Source organism: Giraffa tippelskirchi, chromosome 6 (assembly GCF_054371585.1).
Source record: "Giraffa tippelskirchi isolate mGirTip1 chromosome 6, T2T-mGirTip1v1.2.pri, whole genome shotgun sequence".
In the NCBI taxonomy this organism is placed as follows: domain Eukaryota; kingdom Metazoa; phylum Chordata; class Mammalia; order Artiodactyla; family Giraffidae; genus Giraffa; species Giraffa tippelskirchi.
In genome coordinates, this window is record NC_137280.1 from 125,397,331 (window position 1) to 125,416,004 (window position 18,674).

The 18,674-nt window shown below is 40.9% G+C and overlaps 2 protein-coding genes across 2 annotated transcripts; both read left to right on the plus strand.

Moving 5' to 3' along the window:
• The first annotated feature begins 719 nt into the window (after positions 1-719).
• On the plus strand, positions 720-6,255 carry LOC145510282 (protocadherin beta-18-like). The gene has a single exon (XM_081501071.1). It carries the CDS (start codon positions 3,377-3,379, stop codon positions 5,765-5,767), a length of 2,391 nt encoding a protein of 796 aa, XP_081357197.1. The 5' UTR covers positions 720-3,376; the 3' UTR covers positions 5,768-6,255.
• On the plus strand, positions 6,097-11,929 carry LOC145510280 (protocadherin beta-15-like). The gene has a single exon (XM_081501068.1). The coding sequence runs from the start codon at positions 8,872-8,874 to the stop codon at positions 11,260-11,262; it is 2,391 nt and encodes a 796-aa protein (XP_081357194.1). The 5' UTR covers positions 6,097-8,871; the 3' UTR covers positions 11,263-11,929.
• Positions 11,930-18,674: the final 6,745 nt, after the last annotated feature.

Sequence of the window (18,674 nt, forward strand, 5' to 3'; positions counted from 1 at the left end):
AGCTGAGCGCCTAAGTTTCACTTTTCGAATTTGCAAACACTTCAGATGTTTCAATTACCAGACACACTCTATAATAAGCTAACAACGTCAACTGAAATAAAATATATACTTTGAAATGTACAGGGAACAAGAAACAATAAAATGTGAAAGATTATGAAAGAATCAAATAGAACTCCTATAATTGAAAAATGTGATACAATTTTAAACTACATAAAAGGTTTAATAGAAAACTAAATGCAACAAAATAATTTGTGGAGCAAAAGATAGGGCAGAAAATAACCTATCCCACATGCAGCTCATAGGGTTAATAAGATGGAAAATATGAGGGAGATGGTTAGAAAAGGATAACAGAGTAAACAAGTTTAACATATTTATCCAGAATTCCAGGAGAGGTGAGAAAGACTGGATCAGAGGCAATATTTGAAAAACTAATGACTGGGGCACTTCCCTGGCGGTCCAGTGGTTAAAAATCCACCTTGCAAAGCAGGAGATGTAGGTTGGATCCCTGATCCAAGAACTAGGATCCCACATGCTGCTAGAGGGAACTACCGAAGCCCCTGCGCCCTAGAGCTGGTGCTCCTCAACAGGAGAAGCCACCAAAATGGGAAGTCCGAGCACCACAACTAGAGTAGCCCCTGCTTGCTGCAATTAGAGAAAGCCTGCATGCAGCAGTGAAGACCCTGATGCAGCCAATAAATAAATCTAAAAAAAAATAATGGCTGGGAATTCTTCAGAATTGATGAAAACATAAGTGCACAGATTCAAGAGACCCAAATAAGCCTAACAGGATAAACAAAAGATAACCATACCTGGAAACATCGTTGTGAAATTTGAAAAAAGACAAGCAGAATTTTTTTAAAGAAAAGTCATAGGAAAAAGACTTTTTATCTTTAAACACATGACAGACTGAAAGCTATGTTCCATGTTGACAATTTCTCAACAGTAGCCATGGAAATTTTTAAAAAGTAGACTACCTTCAAAGTGCTAAAAGAAATTAGCAAACCTTCCTGCCTAAATAGTCTTTGCTTGTCATCAAATGAGGGAATCAAGTCAACTGGATGTCAGTTGATTTTAAATTAATCAAGATCATGGGAGAGAAGTGGGATAAAGCTAGTTTTCAAATACAACTTCTTATAGTTTTCCTCTGTCCCTCCCTCACTACAGTCCTAAGTCCAGGAGTTTGACTTCCTCTCTAGCTTTCTTCATCTCTAATGACATCCAATTCTTCCCTAGTCTAGTAGATCTATATGACCATGACCACTTCTAAAGAGAGTAGTCTTTTAGAGCTGCATCTCTAAAATCACAAATTCAAACATATTTCTCTTAATTTACAACTTACATTATTTCTCTAAGGGCGTCAGTCACCATTCAGATCAATAAATCCCAAATTTTCTCTGCAGCCCAAACCTCCTTCCTCACTTTATATAATGTAAGATCATTTATGTAATAATTTATATGGATGCTCTATGGACACCTCAAACTCAACATGTTTTACATCAAAATTTTCCCTTCATCAAAACTAAATGTTTTCTCTAGCTCTATACATATGCCTTCTTGTCTTCCTGTGTTCACTCTATCAGTTAACAGAAGTAACACACCCAGTTCCCTAAGCCTGAAAAAAAAAACACATTTACTTTTACTTGTTCTTATTCTACTGTGTTTAATCACCGCATACTGCATATTTTATCTTTATTATCCTAATACAGCTCTATAACTGCATTTGTAGATGAGAGCAATATCACCTCTTAACTGTATTAATGCAACAACTTCTAATCTGTACCTTGCCTTTAGTCTTTCTCCTCTGTGATTTATCATCAACTCTGAAACAAGATAATCTTTTAAAAAATAAAACGGGGTCATGTCACTTTTCTGTTTACAACCTTTCAATAATCTCACATTTCTATTTATGTAGAGTCCAAATACCTTGGCATGTGTTACAAAATTATTTGTTGATCTTTCCAATCTCAGCTCTCACCATTTCTCTCTTCTTGCTCTATGGCTCAGCCATACTGATCCTACTTCAGTTCTTCCAAAACACTTCTTTCATTTTGGATCTGTACAACCATGTTTTTAGTTTGTTGGAAATTTTAGCGCATGGCCAATTTTTATTTGGATTACTCATATTCATTTTTCATGTATCAAACCAGAATTTACTTTTTCCAGAAAAGTCTTTCCTGTACTTCCAAATTCTGGTTAGGTGACCCTCATCTATGCTCTTATACAAGCATAACTTTTGCTTATCATGGCATTCATTATGCTCTATTTTAAATGTTTGATCACTTTTCTGCCTCCATCTTTCAGGACAGAAACTATGTCTGTCTGTTTCCCATTCTACCCCTAACACTAATCACCATGCCTAGCACAAAATATATGGTCAATAAATATTTGCCGAACAAATTAATGAATGGAGGAGTAAAATATGTAGAATTATGTCTCTGAAAGGCTTGGGTGTACAAAACAGAATTCAGTTCCACGACTACTGGGCTGCAGTTCATTCAACTTTTTAAAAATGTTGACAGAAACTGGACATATCTTACCTTATTCAATACTGAGCATTTACTTTCTACTGCTGCCAGGTAGGTCACTTATGGAGAATTCCTAAATAAACAGTACCATTTGCCCAGCCAGTATTGTCCAGCCTCCCCTGAACAACTGTTTTCATATACCAGGTTCAGTTTCCAGTGCATGCCTTTATCCTTATCATTTTTTTTTGAAGTGCATTTGCCGATACCTAGAGAAGACTAAGATCTCTGGTCCCATTTCCAATTTTCCTTGGAAACTATTGTTCACTAAGTCGGTTACATAAAGAGTCCCCTTAACTATTTTTAGTTGTTTTACATATTGTCTTTAGAGGGAGCATAACTTATCTGAGCTTGGGATGATATCTTAAAAATGCTTTTTATATCCACCACAGCTCTAGAGATTGTAGTCTATTGTGTTAAAGACGTAAAAGTAACAGCATCACATACCACAAAGAAAAAACTCAGAAAAGAAATACAGGAGAAATATAGGAATACAGGAGAAAATACCTTTTGCATCATCAACAAACACAGGATAAATTAATATTTTGTCTCAAACTTGCTTAACTATGTTTAAAACCTTAGAATCTGCAGAGTCGCGTGGTGGCGCTGCAGGATAACATTGGGAAATATTCCTACCATCAGACGCTCTGGTTTCCGTGAACATTTGGAACTGGGAGTGCCGGAGAACCAACGGTGATTAAAAGAAGCTTTCAAGAGAAAGCTAGGGAGCCAAAAACTCCTTTGCCACAGAACTGCAAGTCTACAGGCTCCCAAAGGTTCATGCTGATAGATGAGAGAAGCTGTTTGAGATTGCATTGAAATATTTCCACAGAAAGACATTTGACTAGGGAGCCATGGAGCTAGGAAAAGGAAACCCTCAGCAGATAAGGCAAGTGCTGCTTTTCTTGGTTTTCCTGGGAGGGTCTTTGGTGTGTTCAGAGACCTGGCGCTATTCTGTAGCAGAGGAAACGGAGATCGGCTCTTTTATAGGGAACGTGGTGAAAGACATAGGTTTGGGTGTGGAAGACCTGGCTGCACGGGGGGCCAGAGTCATCTTTGACGATTATAAACCACACTTGCGGTTGGATCTGCAGACTGGCAACTTGCTCTTAAATGAGCAACCGGACCGGGAGGCACTTTGCGATCTTACCGAGCCATGTATATTGCATTTCCAGATATTACTTGAAAATCCTTTGCAATTTTTTCGGGCTGAGCTTTGGGTTGAAGACATAAATGATCACACTCCCACGTTCACAGACGAACATATACTTCTGAAAATCTCAGAAAGCACTGCTCCAGGAATCTCGTTCCAAATGGATAGCGCTCAGGACTTGGATGTAGGAAAGAATGGTGTCCAAAACTACACATTAAATCCCAATCCTCATTTCCACCTTAAACTGCAAAACGGTGAGGAGGGTAGAAAATACCCAGAGCTGTTACTGGACCAACCTCTGGATCGAGAAAAGGAGCCTGAGCTTAGATTAACGCTAACAGCCCTGGATGGCGGGTCTCCGCCGAGGTCTGGAACTGCACTGGTGCGTGTGTTGGTCTTAGATATCAATGACAATGCCCCACAGTTTGAGAGGTCCGTCTATGAGGTTCTGATACCAGAAAACAGCCCTCTGGACTTCTTGGTCGTCAAGGTATCTGCTACAGATTTAGATGCAGGAATAAATGGAGAACTATCTTACTCATTTTCCCACGTTTCCAGAGACATACAGAAGACATTTGAAATCCATCCAATTTCTGGTGAAGTCCGTTTAAAAGCGTTTCTGGATTTCGAATTAGTTCAGTCTTACACAATAAATATTCAGGCCATTGACGGTGGGAGCCTTTCAGGAAAATCAGTAATTTTAGTTAATGTTGTAGATGTGAATGACAACCCGCCAGAAGTAGTCGTAACATCTCTTACCAGCCCCATACCAGAAAATTCATTGCCTGAAATGGTGGTCGCGGTTTTTAGCCTCAGAGACCAAGACTCGGGAGACAACGGGAGGATGGTTTGCTCAATTCAGGACAACCTTCCGTTTCTCTTGAAGCCTAATTTCAAAAATTTCTACACCTTGGAAACAGAGAGCCCACTGGACAGAGAGAGCAAAGCCGAGTACAACATCACCATCACGGTCACTGACATGGGAACCCCCAGACTGAAAACTGAGCACAACATAACCGTGCTGGTGTCCGACGTCAACGACAACGCCCCCGCCTTCACCCAGACCTCCTACACCCTGTGGGTCCGCGAGAACAACAGCCCCGCCCTGCACATCGGCAGCGTCAGCGCCACAGACACAGACGCGGGCGCCAACGCCCAGGTCACCTACTCGCTGCTGCCGCCCCCCGACCCGCACGTGCCCCTCGCCTCCCTCGTGTCCATCAACCCCGACAACGGACACCTCTTCGCCCTCACGTCCCTGGACTACGAGGCCCTGCGGGCCTTCGAGTTCCGCGTGGGCGCCGCCGACCGCGGCTCGCCGGCGCTCAGCAGCCAGGCGCTCGTGCGCGTGCTCGTGGAGGACGCCAACGACAACGCGCCCTTCGTGCTCTACCCGCTGCAGAACGCCTCGGCGCCCTGCACCGAGCTGGTGCCCAGGGCGGCCGAGCCGGGCTACCTGGTGACCAAGGTGGTGGCGGTGGACGGCGACGCGGGCCAGAACGCCTGGCTGTCGTACCAGCTGCTCAAGGCCACGGAGCCCGGGCTGTTCGGCGTGTGGGCGCACAACGGCGAGGTGCGCACGGCGCGGCTGCTGAGCGAGCGCGACGCGCCCAAGCAGCGGCTGGTGGTGCTGGTCAAGGACAACGGCGAGCCGCCGCTGTCGGCCAGCGTCACGCTGCACGTGCTGCTGGTGGACGGCTTCTCGCAGCCCTACCTGCCGGCCCCGGAAGCGGAAGCGGCGGCCGCGGCGCCGGCCGACCCGCTCACCGTCTACCTGGTGGTGGCCTTGGCGTCGGTGTCGTCGCTCTTCCTCTTCTCGGTGCTGGTGTTCGTGGCGGTGCGGCTGTGCAGGAGGGGCGGGGCGGCCTCGGCGGGTCGCTGCCTGGTGGCCGACGGCCACTTCCCGGGCCACCTGGTGGACGTCAGCGGCACGGGGACCCTGTCCCAGAGCTACCAGTACGAGGTGTGTCTGACGGGAGGAACTGGGACCAGCGAGTTCAAGGTTCTGAAGTCTGTTGCCTCCAATCATCGGGGATCCGTGATTAATGTAGAAGAAAACTCAGACTTTCTAAATGGTTTTGGATTCAACTAGGAATTTGTTAGTTTTTCAGAGCATTGGTGTTGGAAGTTTTTTCAAAATATACTGTTTCCATTAGCTTTTTGATCCATATAGAATTTTTTTTAATTTCATTTTCCTAGTTAAGGTTAGCAATTTTTCTTGAGTATATAGTCGTATATATGCTATTTGTTCTATTTTGATGGAAAGATCTTTCAACTTCATTACTGCAAAGTCACAAACATTTGTTCAATTTTTCAACTTTTTGTCATCAAACACTATTGATTTGAAGATGAGCCCAGACGCATTCTGTTTGATTGTTGTTCAGAAACTGCTTCCTAATTTTTTGATACTGTGGTTACTTAGGATATGGGCATCATAAAATATAATAAATTATTAGTATATCTTCTATTGAATCATATTATGCCTACCTGTCTTAAATTTTTAAATGGAGAAATGTCTGCAAAATTCATGTTTTTGTTTCACGATTGTATTAAATGGAAAAGACTACAATTTCTCCTACACTTAGACTTTTGCTCTCTTTACATCAACCTTCTGTATATAATATATATGAATATTACTGAAATATTAGATTATTTCAAAATATTTAAATAATAGGTCCCTTTTGTAGTGTCTATCTATCCCACCCTACCTTTTTCAGGAAACTTCTCTCTTCAGTAATAGTATATTGTTGCAGCCATGTTTATTTTATATGACTTATCTCCCTCTGTGATTTCAGATAATCAGACAAGGTGGTAGACATTGCTGATACAAGCTTGACCAATCTCATTTTCTCTGCTTTAAAAAATGGCTTTATAAACTAGTATAAAATAGCCTATTAGGTATTTAACAAGAAAATTATATCATGATGGCTAAATACATGAAAAAAGCACCGAAATTCAATCTACTTAGATAAGAAGGAAGGAGATGCCTAAAGAGTAACCTTGTTGTGGATTTTCTGATCTCTCTCAAGTCAGATTTCTCTATTGAGTTTTTGGAAACAAATATGCAATATTTTAATAAATTTCCCTCTAAATAAGATAGCCAAATTGTTTTTTCCCCTTGTCAAAAGCACTTTTAGGTAGTCTTGCATGGATTGGACCTTACTATTGGTTTGAGATGTTAAAAAATAGGGGTTTTCATATTAATGTACTATTTAGGATCAAAGATTGTGGAATATTAGTAGTCTCTGAGGGTCTATAAAGAATTGATGGATATTTCCAAACTGAATGGTCTTTGGAGTGTTTAACAGAAGTTAGAAATTCCTAGAAAAACTCTTTCTTATCTAGTAGAATAATAGGTCCCACAGTAGAATTTTCTGTGACCCTATGGACTGTAGCCCTGCCAGGTTCCTCTGTCCATGGGATTCTCCAGGCAAGAATACTAGAGTGGGTTGCCATGCCCTTCTCCAGGGGATCTTCCCAATCCAGGGATTGAACCTGCATCTCTTCTGTCTCCTGCATTGGCAAGCGGGTTCTTTACCACTAGTGCCACCTGGGAAGAAGCCCATTATGACATTAACAATATTCAAAAACACTGACAATGTAAAATGTGTTCTTAAAAGATGTACAACTTATTTGTAGATTTCACTATAGCTATTATGTTCTTTCTTTATTATAATATATTCCTTTGCTTATAGGAACCAGGGCATTTTGCCATTTAATGAAAAAACATTTTATGCCATTCTGAATTATTTCAAATTACTATTCATAAGAGCATAGAAAAAAAGCCATTTGAGAACATGCTGCCTTGTTTATCCAGCTCATATAATGAAGTAGGATGTCAGCAAAACTGGCAGCTTCTATATTAGGAGGAGAATCCATCCACCAGAATTTTAAAATTAATTGTGACTTATTCATTGATCTAGTCAACAAATACTTGTTGAGCCATCTACAGGAATGCTCTGCCAGGAATGGTTCTCGATGTTAGTGGGTGTAAAGGTGAACAAAACAAAGTTCTCAAACTCAATGATGACACACAAAAAAACAAATATGTAAATATGTACATACATGCTTTATAAGACAATGATCAATGCTAGGGAAAAAGAGAAGGGTAAGAGAGATGGGAAGTGCCCTCATATGCATTTTCGCATAGTTTGAAAGTTTCATAAAATCCTAATTCTCTGACCTTATGTATGCTAGTGCTAAGTCGCTTCAGTCGTGTCCGACTCTGTGTGACCCCATAGACGGCAGCCCACCAGGCTCCGCCGTCCCTGGGATTCTCCAGGCAAGAATACTGGAGTGGGTTGCCATTTCCTTCTCCAGTGCATGAAAGGGAAAAGTGAAAGTGAAGTCGCTCAGTCATGTCCAACTCCTAGCGACCCCATAGGTCTGCAGCCTACCAGGCTCCTCCACCCATGGGATTTTCCAGGCAAGAGTACTGGAGTGGGGTGCCATTGCCTTCTCCGGACCTTATGTATAATAGGTATTATAAACTGGACTTAAATGGTAGCTTTTTCCTTTATGTGTTTCAAACAATGGAAACCACAACTCTGGCACATAGGGTACATAGAATTTAAAAGGATATGTAGAGGAATTCCTTCTGTTTCATGGAGAGACTTTTAATAAATCACATGGGCTTGTATTGTTATTTTTACAAGATGAAGATGACTTATCATCACTAAGTGTCCTTTCATTTCTAAGTTCTCCTCAAAGCACCTCACCTAGACAGCAGGTTCTAGAAGGTAGCAACAATGTCTGGATTGTTTATTGATGTATTTCAGAACCTAGTACATAGATACCAATCATACTTCCTTGAATGACATATGAATAATTATGATTGCCTGGTTTTCTGATTATATAATCTTCCCCAAAACATTTTCAAGCTTCTAATAGCCTTTTAGATTATTTTATAGAGGGAATACAATTGTAGCAATTATTTTAGAAGACAACGCATGGTGGCGCTGCAGGCTAAGGCGTCAAAAAACTATGCCCAGGAAATGCTACCAATTTTACATCAGATCTCCAGCGGAAGCGAAAAGACTGTAATGTAAGCAAAGCTCACGACAAGACTCCAGAAAATGCTACTCACCGACATTTCCGGACAGGTTACCAACTGGGAGAACCGTTACATTCTCAGTCTCATCGCTCCCTAAAATAGAGCTGGCCCTTGATCCCGGAAAGGCATTTGTGGAAGTAAAGATGGAGGCCAGAGGGGAGCGTTTTCATCAACAAAGGCAAGTCCTGATTCTCTTTCTTTTGCTGGGAGTGACTTTGGCAGGCTGGGAATCCCGTCGCTATTCTGTGATGGAGGAAACAGAGAGCGGCTCGTTTGTGGCCAACCTTGTCAAGGACTTGGGGCTCGGAGTGGGGGAGCTAGCTGCGCGAGAAGCCCGGGTGGTCTCTGAGGATAACGAACCCCGGCTGCAGCTCGATCTGCAGACTGGGAAGTTGACATTAAATGAAAAACTGGACCGGGAGGAGATGTGCGGCCCTACAGATCCATGTGTAGTGCATTTTCAAGTGTTACTGAAAAAACCATTGGGAGTATTTCGAGCTGAGCTACTGGTGAGAGACATAAACGATCATGCTCCCGAGTTTCCTGAAAGAGAAATGACTTTGAAAATCCCAGAGAACAGCCCTCCTGGGACAGTGTTTCCTCTGAAAAAAGCTCAGGATTTGGACGTAGGCAACAACAACATCCAAAACTACAATATCAGTCCCAATTCTTATTTCCATGTTTCCACCCGGAATCGGGGGGTTGGTAGGAAATACCCAGAGCTGGTGCTGGACAGAGAGCTTGATCGGGAGAAGCAGGCCTTGCTCAGATTAACCCTCACAGCGCTGGATGGCGGCTCTCCGCCTCGATCTGGTACCACCCAGGTCAGAATCTTGGTCTTGGATGTCAATGACAACGCCCCTGAGTTTGCGCAGGCGCACTACCAGGTGCAGGTCCCTGAGAACAGCCCCGTAGGCGCCCTAGTTGTCAAAGTTTCTGCTAGAGATTTAGACACTGGGACAAATGGAGAGGTATCATATTCCCTTTTTTATAGTTCTCAGGAGATGAGCCCAACTTTTGAGATAAACAGCCTTTCGGGAGAAGTTCGACTAATTAAAAAACTCGATTTTGAGACAGTATCCTCATATGATCTGGATATAGATGCATTTGATGGCGGGGGACTTTCTGGAAAATGCTCTGTCTCCATTGAGGTGGTGGATGTTAACGATAATGCCCCAGAACTAACTATTTCATCACTTACCAGCCCCATTTCTGAAAACTCCCCCGAGACAGAAGTGGCCCTGTTTAGGATTCGAGACCGAGACTCAGGGGACAACGGAAAGATGACTTGCTCCATCCAGGATGATCTCCCCTTTATTCTGAAACCATCTGAAGAAAATTTCTACACGCTGGTAACAAATGGGGCGCTAGACAGAGAAAGCAAAGCTGTGTATAATGTCACCATTACTGTCACCGACTTAGGGACACCGAGGCTGAAAACGGAGCACAACATAACCGTGCTGGTGTCCGACGTCAACGACAACGCCCCCGCCTTCACCCAGACCTCCTACACCCTGTGGGTCCGCGAGAACAACAGCCCCGCCCTGCACATCGGCAGCGTCAGCGCCACAGACACAGACGCGGGCGCCAACGCCCAGGTCACCTACTCGCTGCTGCCGCCCCCCGACCCGCACGTGCCCCTCGCCTCCCTCGTGTCCATCAACCCCGACAACGGACACCTCTTCGCCCTCACGTCCCTGGACTACGAGGCCCTGCGGGCCTTCGAGTTCCGCGTGGGCGCCGCCGACCGCGGCTCGCCGGCGCTCAGCAGCCAGGCGCTCGTGCGCGTGCTCGTGGAGGACGCCAACGACAACGCGCCCTTCGTGCTCTACCCGCTGCAGAACGCCTCGGCGCCCTGCACCGAGCTGGTACCCAGGGCGGCCGAGCCGGGCTACCTGGTGACCAAGGTGGTGGCGGTGGACGGCGACGCGGGCCAGAACGCCTGGCTGTCGTACCAGCTGCTCAAGGCCACGGAGCCCGGGCTGTTCGGCGTGTGGGCGCACAACGGCGAGGTGCGCACGGCGCGGCTGCTGAGCGAGCGCGACGCGCCCAAGCAGCGGCTGGTGGTGCTGGTCAAGGACAACGGCGAGCCGCCGCTGTCGGCCAGCGTCACGCTGCACGTGCTGCTGGTGGACGGCTTCTCGCAGCCCTACCTGCCGGCCCCGGAAGCGGAAGCGGCGGCCGCGGCGCCGGCCGACCCGCTCACCGTCTACCTGGTGGTGGCCTTGGCGTCGGTGTCGTCGCTCTTCCTCTTCTCGGTGCTGGTGTTCGTGGCGGTGCGGCTGTGCAGGAGGGGCGGGGCGGCCTCGGCGGGTCGCTGCCCGGTGGCCGAGGGCCACTTCCCGGGCCACCTGGTGGACGTCAGCGGCACGGGGACCCTGTCTCAGAGCTACCAGTACGAGGTGTGTCTGATGGGAGGAACTGGGACGAATGAGTTCAAATTCTTGAAGCCTGTCTTACCCAGTGTTCTAGAATCAAACTTTGAAAGGAAATCAGAAGGAAGTCCAACCTTCCAGAATAGATTAGGCATCTGAAAGTTATCCAACTGCTTACATTAGTTTTATTTCCTACACCTTTCCCTTTTTTAACCTGGTAGTAATAATTCTACTTGTCTTTCTTCTTTTCTAAGTTTTTCATAGTAATGCTAATCTTCGTTTTATTGGCCTGTTTGCCCTATAATTATTTTTCCAATTACTGTTGGTAAAATTTTATATCAGAAAAGTTCATGCTACTGGTTAAATTTTTAGTATTTATTTCTAAAGGATAATATGAAAGCCTCTCAGAATAAAAGTAATTCTAATTTTCAAAAGTTCTCTTCTCGTTGTATATAACACTATGTAAAAATGTCTGACTCATTTTATCATACTTCATTTTTTTATTACTGGAAGCTTTTAAAATTTTTGTTATTTACACAACTATGACTTTTCTATAACGCCTCTTCTGTTTGGAATGGAATCAGTTTATATCTGTGTGCTGTGCTGTGTGCTGTTCTAAGTCACTTCAGTCATGTCCCACTCTTCGTTACCCTATGGACTATACCTGCCAGGTTCTTCTGTTATTTATGTCCAATTTTTTCCAAGCTCTGTTTGGATTTTTGTTTTATCAGTAGATAGCAACATGTATGATTTCCTATTTACTTCAAAATCACTCTTGTAATCATTGGACTTTCACTTTAAAATACATGTCATCTCATGAAAGTGTGTATCTTTTTCATCTGTTCTTTCTGTTCTAATTTAATGTTGAAGACTTGTAAGTTCTTCCTTATATCTAACTGAAGTTATGATCCTGTTAAGAGTTTAATGATACCCACAATGACTAATGAGTTCTTTTTTAATTATTTTTAATTAGAGGATAATTATAATATTGTGTTGATTTCTGCCATACATCAACATGACTCACCAGTAGGTATACATATGTACCCTCCATCATGAACCTCCCTTCCACCTCCCACCCCCTAGGTTGTCACAGAGCACTGGATATGGGTTCCCTGCCATCATACAGCAAATTCCCACTGGCTATCTGTTTTACATATGGTAATATATATGTTTCAATGCTACTCTCTCAAATTATGCCACCCTCTTCTCCCAATGTGTCCAAAAGTCTATTCTTTGTCTGCATCTCCTTTGCTATCCTGCCAATAAGCTCATCAATACCATCTTTCCAGATTCTATTTATGTGTGTTAATACATGTTATTTGTTTTTCTGAATTACTTCACTCTATATAATAGTCTCTAGATTTATCTACCTTTTTAGACTGACTCAGATGTGTTCCTTTTTGTAGTTGAGTAATATTCCATTGTATATATGTACCACATGTTCTTTATCCATTCATCTGTTGATGGACATCTAGGTTGCTCACATGTCCTGGCTATTGTAATTAGTGCTGCTTTGAACACTGGGGTACACATGTGTACCTTGAACACATGTGTCCTTTTCAATCAGAAGTTCTTGTGAATCTGCCTGCAATGCAGGCAGTGCAAGAGATGCATGTTCAATCCCTGGGTCAGGAAGATCCCCTGGAGGAGGAAATGGCAACCCACTCCAGTATTCTTGCCTGGAAAATTCCATGAGGAGACTGGCAAGCCACAGACCACAGGATCATAAAGAATTAGACACAACTGAGCACACATGCATACACCATATACTCTTAATGTCAATAGACACGACCAAGCAATGCATTGCCTGCAACTGTCCCTTGCTATTACAAACAAATTCTCAAGTGAGCTCTAAATTCTGCACCTAGAGGAGCTATTGATGACACAGCATTCCAATATCTGTTTGCCTTTGGATGATGACATTGTTCTGGTTGCTAGGTAATTTGAAAGGAAATACATTGTAGAATTAATATTACTTAAGCAAAGAAAACTTAGTAAAGATATGTTGGTGAGGGAGTTGAATGATTTGAAGAAATAATCAACTCTGTTGTCAGGACTCCTCTATCTCCAGGAACCTGGTGTGGTTGCAGAGTAATGGCCCCCTAAAGACACCCACATCCTAATCCCTGGAACCCATAAATATGCTGTGTTGTATTGCAATAGGAAATTAAGGTTCAGAGGTATTAAGGTTGGTAATCAGTCTTAAAATACGGAGAATATCCTAGATGATTTGGATGGGCCTGTTTTAATCAGTTGAAAGGCCTTAAAAGCAGCTTTGAGTCTTCCTTGAGATGAAGAAATTCTGACTGTGGGCAGCAGCTTCAGTTGATGCCCCAGATTTCCAGCCTTTCCTTTCTGATTGCCTCCTCTACAGATTTTGGATTTGCCTAGCCAGCTCACCCAATCAAATAAGTCACTTCCTTGTAATAAATCTCTTAACATGTATCTCCTGCTGCTTGTTTCTCTGAGTGAACTCTGGCTGATACAGATTTTGGTTCCTGGAAGTGGAGTGCTGCTGTAACAAATAACTAAAAACATGGAAACTGGTTTGGAATTGAGTAACAAGCATAGGCTGGAAGAATTGTGAAGAGCATGATGGAAAAGTCTTAGATTGCTTTGGACAGACTGTTAGTTGAAATACAAATGTTAATAACTCTGCTGGCAAAGATTCAGAAGGAAGTAAGGAGTATGGCTGAGAAAACATATACTGCCATGTATAATACCTAAGTCAAAACCTTAGGAGACTTGGTAGTAATATGGATGTTAAAATCACTAATGATGAGGACTCAGAAAGAAATGAGGAAAATGTTATTGGAAACTGGATGAAAGGGAATCCTTGCTACATAGTGGCTGAAAACAGGTGAATTCTGTCCTGCAGTGGAAATGTGAGAGAAAAAGGACTTGTAAGCAATGAACTTGGATGTTTAGCTGAGATTTCCAGGCATAGGTTGAAAGTGCAGCCTGGTTTCTTCTTGCTGCTTATAGTAAAATGTGAGAATGATAAAATAGATTGAGGGAAGGACTGTTAAGCAAAAAGGAACCAGAATTTGATGATTTGAGAAATTTTCAGCCTATTCAGATTGTAAAAGATGCTAAAATTAGGAAAGAAAGCCAAGGATGTCACAGGTGTACACTATTTGTATTGGGCATACACACTGAGACAATACTATGAGATGAGATCTTTGAGGACCTTACGTATATTTCTTATATGGAATGTCTGTAACTCTTTGGGGACCAGAGAGTGGACTGTGATAGGGAGAATAATGGCCTCACAAAGCATCTATGTCCTAAACTCTGGAACCTGTGAATATCTTGTTGTGTGGCAAAGGGGAATTTAAATTGCAAATAGAATCAAGGTTGATAATCAGCTTACCTTATAATAAGATTACTCTAAATTATCCAAGTGGGCTTAGAACCAGGAGAACGTTTAATAAGTGCAAGTGGAAAGCAGAGAAGTATCAGAGTGATATTATGTGAAAAACTCTGAACCAGCTATTACTGAATTTGAAGATAGAAAGGAGCCACCAGTGAGAGAATGCAGATAGCCTCTAGAAGCTAGAAAGACAAGAAAATATATTCTCCCTTGCTTCCAGAAAGGAATATAATTCTACCTTAACTTTAGCCCAGTTTAACTTCAGACCTCCAGAACAGTAAGATAATAAATTTGTGTCATAATTTGTTAATAGTAGCTATAGAACATGAATACAAATGGCTATAAACAGAGCTATTTCCAAGCCTATTTTTCTTTGCCTTCCCCTACTACAGGCCAAAATATTCATATTCCCATAATCTCTTGCAGATAGGAATGTTATATCACTCAATTATTGCTAATGATATAAAAGTGTAATTGGGAATTGGGCTTAAGGGAAATGTTTTTGAAAGGGATAATCTGTTGTGGCATGTTCCTTAGGATTTTGCCCATTTTCCTTTTTCTTAATCGGCATTGGTATTGAGGAGTAAACTTTGAGTTGAAGCAGCCAACTTGCAACCATGAGATGAATACCATAGAAAAAAGGTTATATATACCAAGTATGGTAAGATGGAAAGCCCCTGAATTTCTTACAGCATTGTCAAGTTACCACAACATCTCTATGCTACCTCCTCCCAGGCTTTATGTTGCACTTTATAAATAAACTCTTATGTGATTAAACAATTGTAGTCAGGTTTTCTGTTGATTATAGACAAATGCATTCCAAGCTGACACATCTCTTCTCTCCTTCTCGTGAGTAAGGTTGATTCACACAGTTGTCTGATTAGGTCCTAAGTTGTCTGTTTAAGATCTATGACATGCTTGTAAAAAAAAAATACTTTCACCTTCCCTTAGGTGTTATCAAGGGACAGTACTCTTGAGTTTCCATGGCTGACTTTTTATCTTTATTCAGTCATCTCTCAATCTGACTAATAAAAACATACACAAATAATTGAACTTTCAAAGGAATTTTCCTGACTGGTAGCAACCCTAAAAATTGAGTTTTGGTAAACAGAACGAGAAAGTAACCTGATAAGTGCCAGCTATATTTTTAAACCTGCATCAGTGGTGTCTTCACAAGATGACTGGAAGTTTATTTATGAAACAAACCAGAACATTTGTTTCCCTCTCAGGCATGGAAGTGGCACAGCCAAAAACTTTATTTAGTAAAATAAACTGACTACATATGAGTCCTGAAAATCTTCATTAGCATATCAGCAAGCTATATGTCTTGGTAGAATATGCTTGATGAAAGGATCAGAAATTCCTGACAACCTTTTCAGTATACAGAGATGTGTGTTTTGAGGCTTCAAGGTGTCAGTAGCCACTACTCTTTTCCTATCTTACTTTACAAGTACTTTATTGGTAAAGCGTAGAATTTAAAGGCGTCTCCAAAGGCTTCCTACTTACATCTTTTTTGACTGATCAGGAATACCTTGAAAAGAGTGTTACTTCCAGTTTATCAGCATAATCATGAAAAATCAATAAAAATATATCATTATACATGATGGAATTACCTCAAAAAGTTTTAGAATTCCTTAGCTTCACCCAGAGTGTTTGTATATTTGTGTATGTTTGTATATGTGTGCATTTGTGTGTGTGTGTGGCAGGGGTGAGGGGGAGTAAGCTTTAGCAGATGGTAGAGATGCTCTGCATGCAGAGATAATATACCAGAGTAACAATGCTTTTCCATAGCTTTTAGCTTTTTGATAGCTTTTTCACACTGTAAAGATGTTTTTTTCCTTTAATGCATAAATGTATGTAATAGAATTGCCATTGGGGAGGGAAGTGTAAACCAGACTTGGTCATTTTTTTCTCCAGTGAGCTCAGGAAACAGTAAAGTTGATATCAAGATGTATCAGGGCTGGAATTAGGGTGAGGTCAAATTGTTCATGTGTAGGGTTGGATCCTGTCTTTATTTAAAATATTGATATTTTGTTTCATCATGAATTATTTCATTAAGTTTGACTTTTTAGAATATTGAATTAAGTAGTATCTATCTTTACTTCCTAAGTTTTTTGTTGACCCATTAATTTTGCTTCTGAGATGCTTACCTTCCCCTAGCCTTGGTCCTGTTGGTAGTTTCTATCTTGCACGTTCTAATATCATCACAGCAGTAGTGATGGTTGTCACAGCTGAAACCGGAGTGGTGATATCTGAATCAAGTCTATCTCCACTCTGAACTTGAGGTAGCAGCAGCAACAGTAGAAGAATACAAAGATCCTAGGAGATCCGACAAACTGAAGTCCTGCAGACTGGAAACAGAAGAGCACCTGTATGGCTGTGATTCATCAGGAAAATTGTTTATCTATTTTTCTTCCAGCTGGCATGCAGCAGTGTGAAAATGTTATCTATTGGCTGGTTTCAGTTTGCACTGTTGAGAATTTTTGCATCTGTGTTCATGAGGGATATTTGTCTCTCTGTATATTTTTTTCACATTATCCTCTTGTCAGTTTTAGTTTCAGGGTTATACTGATCTCATAAAATGAGCTGACAATTCTTATTCCACCTCTCTTGTATGAAAGAGGTCTATAAGGTATTTATTGTTTCTTCTTTATGTATTTGACAGAATTTACCACAGAAGCCATGTGTGGCTAGTATTCTCTTTGTGGGGAAATTTTGAATTGCAAATTCAACTTCTTAAATAAATACACTGCAATTCCAGTTTTCTATTTTCTCGTGTCAGTTGTAACTCGTGTTTTTTAAAATATTTGTCCATTTTATTTAAGATAGTAATACATGAAGTTATTGATAATATTCCGTTATTATATTTTGGATCTGTAGTGGTGCCCCTCTTTCATTGGATACTGGTAAATACGTTTTCTCTCCTTTTGCCTTTATCAGTATTGCAGTTAGTATAATGATTTTATTAATCGTTTTTTTAAACCAGTCTTGTCTTTGTTATTTTCCAATTTCTGTTTCACTGATTTCTACTCATATGGTTTTCTTTTCTTACACCTACTTTGGGTTTAATTTTCTATTCTTTTTGTAGTTTCTCTGAAAGCTCAGATCATTGACTCTTTCCTAATACATATTAAAATGTAGAAAAATTAAAAAGCTATAAATTTCTTGCTATGCATTAAGCTGCATTTCATGAATTTTGATACATCGTGATTTTATTACCATTAAGTTTGAATTTATCATTTCCCTGTTGATTTCTTCTTTGATCTATTGCTTAACTAGAAGTATGACTTAATTTCCAAATATCTGGGGATATTATTTTGGATATCCCAAATAGGTCTGTTTTTAGTCTGAGAACTTGTACAATTTCACTCCTTTAAAATTAATTGAGTTTTGCTGTTTTGTTGTTGTTATCTAACATATGGGTTATCTTGACATGTTTTATATGTATGCTTGAAAGAAATGTGTATTCTATAGTCGTGGTGTGTAGTATTCTGTAAATATCAAACCAAATTGCTTTCATAATGTTTAAATATTCTTTATTCTTACCACATTTTCCAACATGTTCTGTCAGTTACTGGGAGAAAAATGTTAAATCTTCAATTGTTAATTGTGAATTTGTCTGTTCTTTCAGTTCTAGCATTTTTTTAACCTTATGTATTGTGAAGCTCTGTTGTTAGATGTGCACATCATTAGAATTATTTTATCTTCATGATAAATTGACACTATATAATCATTATGAAATATCTCTTTTAGTTTCTAGTAATACTTAAAGTCTGATATTAGTAGAGTTACCCATATTTCTTATGCTTGGGGTTTGTATAATATATATATTTTCATCCTTTTGCTTTTATTCTATCTTTATATTTTAAGTTCATCTTTGGTAAACTATTATGCATAGAGTTGGATCTTGCTTTTTTATCTAGTCTTATCATTTCTGCCTTTTAATAAGATAGTGTATTCTATTTACATTTAATATAATTATTTATATAATTGTGTCTATTCTCCTTTTTTGTTTGTTTTCTTTTGGCTCAATTCTGTAATTTTTGGTATTCCATTTTATATCCTAAATTGACTTTTTACTTATAACATTTTGTGATAGTATTTCCTCTAAGATAGGAATACACAACCTTAACTTATCACAGCCTAACTTAACTTAATATACTACTTCATCTATAATGTGAAAAGCTGCCTATTATTG

What these genes read in the sequence shown, in the direction of transcription:
- LOC145510282 (XM_081501071.1), top strand. Translation starts at nt 3,377, where the DNA reads ATGGAGCTAGGAAAAGGAAACCCTCAGCAGATAAGGCAAGTGCTGCTT.
- LOC145510280 (XM_081501068.1), top strand. Translation starts at nt 8,872, where the DNA reads ATGGAGGCCAGAGGGGAGCGTTTTCATCAACAAAGGCAAGTCCTGATT.